At 41.0% G+C, this 7,280-nt stretch overlaps 1 protein-coding gene across 1 annotated transcript in view; it reads right to left on the bottom strand.

Annotated features, from left to right (window-relative positions):
• The window catches only part of LOC103744804 (ATP-binding cassette sub-family A member 17-like), a 112,732-nt gene that overhangs the window by 30,770 nt on the left and 74,682 nt on the right, over positions 1 to 7,280 (bottom strand). Inside the window, 4 exon segments of the mRNA XM_008846654.2 lie at positions 1,056 to 1,260; positions 1,423 to 1,696; positions 3,560 to 3,715; positions 3,718 to 3,862. Coding sequence (XP_008844876.1) covers positions 1,056 to 1,260; positions 1,423 to 1,696; positions 3,560 to 3,715; positions 3,718 to 3,862 — 780 coding nt within the window.

Genomic DNA, 7,280 nt, shown 5'->3' with positions numbered 1-7,280 from the left:
AAGAGGCTTTCAGATCCCTTGGAACTGGAGTTACGGACAGTTGTTAGCTGCCATGTGGGTGCTGGGATTTGAACCCAGGTCTTCTGCAAGAACAGTGTTCTTAACTGCTGAGCCATCTATCTAACCCCTATTTTTTTTAATGTGTATGAGTGTATTGCCTACATATATGTGAGAGCACCTGTGTCGTGCAATGCCACGGAGGTCAGAAGAGGGCTTCAGATTCTCCTGGAACTGGAGTTAAGGATGATTCATAGCCACCATGTGGGTGCTGGGAATCGAACCCAGGTCCTCTGCAAGAGCAGTCAGTGCTCTTAACTGCTGAGCCATCTCTCCAGCCCCTATTTATTTTTATTTTATGTGTATGAGTGTATTGCCTGTCTCATGCAATGCCTACAGAGGTCAGAAGAGGGCGTAGGATCCTCTGGAACTGGAGTTAGGACAGTTCTTAGCCACCATGTTAGGTGCTGGAAACCAAACCCAGGCCTTCTGCAAGAGCAGCCAGTGCTCTTAACGGATGAGCCATCTCCCTAGTTCTAAGTTGTTTTAATTCAACTCTTTAATTTTCCGACCTGGGTAGAAGTTTTTTTTTTTTTTTTTTTTTTTTTTAATTCTAGGTTGATGTTTTTCTGTCTGTTCTTTAAAAAATATTTTATTTATTATTATTTTTATTTTATGTGTATACGTGCATTGCCTGCATGTATGCAAGTACAATGTTCTTGGAGGTCAGAAGAGGGTGTTGGATCACCTGTAACTGGAGTTACAGATGATTGTTAGCTGCCATGTGGGTACTGGGAATTGAATCTGGGTCCTTTGCAAGAGCAGCCAGTGCTCTTAACTGTAGAGCCATCTCTCTAACCCCCTGATCAGTGGTTTTATCACAGCAATAGAAAGAAAACTAGGACACAGTGTTAGTGATGAAAGAGCTTTCATATCCACAGTTCCCGTCAGAGCTGAGATACCAATTGGACTTTCCAGCTGATTCTGGTTCTGTATATGGGGTTTTAATGGGAGCCTCTGATCTGCAAAAAGTGACCTCAGTACCACCAAACACTCACCACTAGCAGAAGAGTAGGGACCAAGAAGGACAAGAGATCCCATAGCAAAGCAGAGAACCAGAAAGCAGCCATGTTGACTCCACTTGCAAACTGGACATGCTTGGACTTAATGTGCCTCTCCCTGACTGTCAAGATGGAAAAAGAGCTAGACAGGAAAGTTATTCCAAAAAGAAAGTTGATAACAAGGTAATGTCCTTTTGGGCCCCTGAATAAGACAGGACATGAGGTAACAGTTTAAATAAAACTATGAATAGTAGCCTTCCTCCAAAATAATAATTTGTGATTAAAATGAGAGAAAGAAAGAAACAAGTGTTAAAGCAAGAAGTCCTACAGATATTTAAACTTGAAACAAGGAGAGGGTACATACTGGTACAGGATACTCTCTGAGACTTCTTCAGATGTCTGAGGTTGAGGGTAGTTGATGGTGGTAATGGACGCATTGAAACCAGAAAGCAACTTAAAGAGAAGATTGTCCACAAGAGCCAGAGCCAGGCCAGGGGAATGGTATGCCTGATTGTTGAACAGCGCTTTCACTACAGTATGGTTATTTATGTCTTCGAAAGAAACTGCCACCAAGTAGCGCCGGTCAAAGTCCTCAGGATCTTCTTTTGCCTTTTTAAGTATGAACTCCTCTACAGAACCTAAAAAGGAGCCAAACACCCCACAGCAAATAAGGATTGCCAAGGAAGCAGCACAATAGGTCCAGTGACACTGATAACACTCATTATCAGCTTCCCCAACCTGTTGTTTTTTCTGGGTGTCACATCACCAATCCCACCGCAGTCCAAAAGCTGACCTCCTTCTGCCCTGTCCAAGCTCCAAATCTCTCTAAGTTTCTTTGAATTCCTTCTACCTCTATCCTCCCTACCACCTCAATTCACTCTATCCTCATAATTTTTATCTGGACTATGTGGCCCCAAACAAAGTTCATCTATATAGTACTTCCAGAATTGGGTTGAAAGAACAGGTTTAATAATAGTGCATCCACCTACTGACTTGCAGTGAGTCTGACCTCCAGGCAGAGCTACGTTTCCACGTATTATAGAGCTCTCTTCTGTATGCTATAGTTTGGATGTGGTTTGATCCACAAAACTCATGTTAAAAGTCAATCCCTAGTGTAACAATGTTGAGAAGTGGTGAGAACTTTGATGTGATTGTGTGGTTTGGGGTGCTTCACCCTTTATTGTTGCCCTAGTAGAAGTGGGTTACTTCCCTTTGGAGGTGGTTAGTTATGGTAAGAGTTAGTTATTATGAAAGTGAGTCCAGGCTCCTCTTGCTTCCTATCCTACCATGAGACCCCTTCCACCCTTCCACCATGTTACTACACACACCATGAAGATCTCCCCAGAAGCTGATCAGATACCAGTATCATGCTCTTGAACTTCCCAGCTCTCAGGACCATAAGCCAGAATAAACTTCTATCCTTTAAAATTATCTTTTCTGTTGCACTCTGATAGAGCAAGAAAAAACTATTTAAGTAACTATTCAGAGTCTTGGCCTCCTGTCTTTAAGTTCCCACTATACCTGTACCAACTTAAGAGTTCCTTAACTTACAGATGTGCTTCTTGTTGTTTGGAATGTTCCTTTGGTTATCTTCGCTTTCTACTAGCCAATTACTACTCATATGGCAGGCTCTGACTGTGAGGCTTTCTCAGATCCTCCAAAGCTAGGATATGTCTACCATAGTCATTGCTATTAGTATTATAACTACTATCAGTTAGCCATAGACCTCTTGCTTAGAAGCTCCTTGAGGGATGGTACTAGTTCTGTTCACCACTGCATTTCCAGTATGTAGTATCACATCCCATAGATGACCTACCTATACTTCTAGAACCTTCAATGATAGAAAAGATCTTCAATGATTAAAAAAATAATAATAATGAAAAACAATGATGGAATCACAGACTGAATGCTCACTGGACACCAACTACACAAAGTATTCATCATAAAACTGTCCCAATGATACTATAAAACAGGTTTATTCCCATTTGGTCTTTGGAGAAACTGAAGTGTTGAGAATCAGAATGTGTTCATTCAGTTTTCTGTCACTATAACAAATATCTGAGATAATCAAGTTATGAAAATAAACTTATGAAAGCTTATTTTGACTTACATCTCAATTTCATAGTCAGTTGGCTCTGTTGCACTAGGGTCCTGGGGGAACAATATAAGAGGAGTGTGTGGTAGTGAAAACCATTCCCCTCATGGGTGGGGAATGGAAAAGGGCAAGGAAGAGTCTGGGATCTCACTAGCCCCTTCAAGCCTGCTCCCAATAACCTGAAGACCTTCCACTCTGTCCCTTTTCGTAAGGACTCCACACCTCTAGAGAGATACATATGGTCTCATCTCTAGCAACCCCCTTCCTGTTATTTGGAGTATAAATGTTGTTTTTCAGTTTCTTCAATCTGACTCTGTGGTCCAGAAAGACACAACTTCCCTGAAAAACAAAAACAAAAATAAAACAGGCTAACTTCATGTTCTACTCCCATGTGCCTGAGGCTTACCTTGAATCTTCAGAGGAATCTGTCCTGAAGCCACAAGCATATTTTCAAAATGATTTGAAAGTTGAGGATCCAAGTGGGATTTATCAGAAACAAAAAATGGAACAATAGTCTGACCGTATGTTTTTAAAGTCAGTTCCAATGGGACATTTTCCATGTTAAGTTCAAGTTGAAGAAAGTGAGACTTAACATAATGATCACCAAAGGCAATAGGACCTGTACAGGTAACATCAATTTCCAGTTGCGCTGAGAATATACTACCTTTTTCAGGAACATGGCATAGAATTGCTGGCAGAGAAGACTAAACTACAATTAAAAAAAGGAGGGAGGGGGAAGGGGGTATAAAGATGATTTTATGTATGAAATACACAAAAATTCAATATTTTTAAACTAAAAATTTTTTAATATTTTATGTATTATTATTATTTTTTATTTTATGTGTATGTGTGTATTGCCTGCATGTAGGTGAGTGCACCCGTGTCATGCAATGGAGGACAGAAGAGGCTATTGGATCCCCTGGAACTGGAGTTATGGACAGTTGTTAGCTGCCATATGGACGCTGGGATTCGAACCTAGGTCTTCTACAAGAACAGTCAGTGTTCTTAACTGCTGAGCCATCTCTCTGGCCCCAATAAATTTTTTTAAAGAAGGGAGGAACTGCATCAACATAGTGACAGAAGCTGCAAACACTTAGGTGGCCTCTGGCTCGAATCTACTTAAGGGACTTAAATCGAGTCCCTTATAGCTAACTTTTCAATTATGTTTAAAATGTGCTTCAAGTTAAAGTGATATATGCTTCAAGTTGAAATCATTATGTTTAATGGCAGAAAGTACAGATTAGAAAGAAACTGTAAGTGGAACCTAAGATACTGCAGGTACCAGATATAAATTATAGATTATTTTTTTCTCCTTCAAGAATTGCAAAAAGTTGAAGCTGATGAGAATGTGGAGAGAATACTATTGGTTGAGTTTTCATTTGGTGCAATGCTAAGAAAATTCTCTAGATGAACGTAACTTAATATTCACATAATCTTTAACCTAGGTGTTCCATTTCTAGTCAAATTACTTATATAATATGGAAGATCCATAAACATGTTCTGGTGTTAATGATGGTCTATATCAAAGTGGGCACGTATGTGCATTGAGGGCCAAAGAGCTGAAGCTGGGCCTGGAATGGGAGACCTTTGAGGTTAATGCTTGGCTTCTCTGGAGTGCTGATGAGTGAGGACATATCAGAGGGCCTTCAATACCAAGTTTGAGGGCTTATATATACAGTTCTTTGCTGGGAGATCCTGTGGGAAGTGGCCTCATGGTCAGGTTTAAATCAGGCATTCCAAATTCCTGGTCAAAAATATCAAGAAATCATTGGAGGTCTCTATGACACATTTGAGTTTTCCACACTTGACGTGATGGAGGCACCTTCTACCTTCAGCATTCTACAAGGACCTGCTATAACTCATCTCAGGGCAGACACAGAAATACTTCATGAGAAGAAGCAAGAGGTACCTCCAAAAGCAGACCATACACATTTGGCACCAGATAATGCCTTGTTAAGGACTATAAGGGACAGATGGCTGATCCAGACAACCTCCAGAAACTTCCTAGCTTCATGGATGACAGCTTCCCCTTTATTATGGGGTTCAAGATTATGAAACAAGAAAATCAGTCTCTAACCCACAACAATTTTATTTTACATTAATACTTATTGATAACTAAATAAAGATACTATAAAATGTACACCAATATCATTTTTCAATATTAAGAAACCATTATAGGTGGGATTAAAGTTTTGCACCACCTGTGTGTGTGTGTGTGTGTGTGTGTGTGTGTGTAATTTTTTATATAAGGTCTCTCTGTATAGCTCAGGCTAGTCCCAAACTTGCATTCTTTCTGCCTTAGCTTCCCAAGCGCTGGGATTGCTAGCATATTTATTTATTTATTTATTTATTGATTGATTGATTGATTGATCTTTTTGAGACAGGGTCTCCCTGTAGCCCCAGCTGTCCTGGAACTCACTATGTAGATCAGGCTGGCCTTGAACTCACAGAGATCCACCTGTCTCTGCCTCCCGAGTGCTGGGATTAAAGGCGTGAGCCACCATGTCCGGCTCTATTATTTTTATTTTTATGTGCATAAGGTATTGCCTGCATGTATGTAAGTGCACCCGTGTCATGCAATGCCCATGGAAATCAGAAGAGGGCACTGAATCCCTTTGGCTGTTAACCACCATGTGCATACTGGGAACTGAACCTGGGTCCTCTGCAAGAGCAATCCCTGCTCTTAATCGCTGTGCCATATCTCCAACCCATAACTGTATGTGGATATATATATATGTTCTTTCTGAGAACATATACACACATACACACATATACATATATATTTTTTTTCTTTGTTCTTTCTGAGACAGGGTTTCCCTGTAGCCCCAGCTGTCCTGGAACTCACTATGTAGACCAGACTTGCCTTGAACTCACAGAGATCCGCCTGTCTCTGCCTCCTGAGTGCTAGGATTAAAGGCATGTGCCACCATGTCCGGCTCTATTATTTTTATTTTTATGTACATAAGGTATTGCCTGCATGTATGTAAGTACACCCATGTCATGCAATGCCCATGGAAATCAGAAGAGGGCATTGAACCCCTTTGGCTGTTAGCTGAGAATTGAACCTGGGTCCTCTGCAAGAGCAATCCCTGCTCTTAACTGCTGCACCATGTCTCCAACCCATAAGTGTATGTGGATATATATATATATATATATATATATGGTCTTTGATATATATATGGTCGTTCTGAGAATATATGTACACACATATACATATATATTTTTTTTCCTTTGGTCTTTCTGAGACAGGGTCTCCCTATAGCCCCAGCTGACCTGGCACTATGTAGACCAGGCTGGCCTTGAACTCACAGAGATGCGCCAGCGTCTGACTCCCAAGTGTTGGGATTAAAGGCATTTATCACCACACCCAGCCTTGTAAGTCTATATTTTTTATTTATTTTATATTATTATTTTCTTGATCTTTTTGAGAAAGGGGCTCTCTGTAGCCCCAGCTGGCCTGGCACTATGTAGACCAGGCTGGCCTTGAACTTAGAGATTAAGGGTATTCATCACCACACCCAGCCTTATAAGTATATATTTTTTATTTATTTTATATTATTATTTTCTTGGTCTTTTTGAGACAGGATCTCCCTGTAGCCCCAGAAGGTCTGGCACTCACTATGTAGACCAGGCTCGCCTTGATCTCAGAGATTCTCCTTCCTCTCCCTCTTGAGTGCTGGGATTAAAAGTATGCACCACCTGGGTCATCTGGCCTCTTGATCAAGGAAGCTGAGGAGACCCCACCAGATGGACTTGAGCCAGTGTCCAGTCTATAAAGAGGAGGGTCAACACGGAGGAATCATTTCCTCCATGCTTCCAAGAGGAGCCAACAATGGTCGAGCAGGACCTTTGACTTATCCTCACATGGATGGAGCTGGTAAAAGAAAGGAGCCAGGGGCTCCTCCCAACCCCATGGGACCCCTGAGGAACAAATCCTCTAACAACCTCAAGAGTAAAAACAAATCAGTTTATCTGGTCCAATTGTATGTCCTTAAACACCCAAAAGGGAAGTATAACCAAAGATTAAAGGGCCCAACATAATTTCATAAGAGCATACATATACATAACTAAAAATTACTCGACAAACAACAAAGCCAGACAGACGATACCTTCAGTCAAGTTGTTGG

The sequence above is a fragment of the Nannospalax galili genome, unplaced genomic scaffold (assembly GCF_000622305.1).
Source record: "Nannospalax galili isolate Female #2095 unplaced genomic scaffold, S.galili_v1.0 scaffold471, whole genome shotgun sequence".
Lineage (NCBI taxonomy): Eukaryota > Metazoa > Chordata > Mammalia > Rodentia > Spalacidae > Nannospalax > Nannospalax galili.
This window is presented reverse-complemented; position numbering and strand designations above follow the sequence as displayed.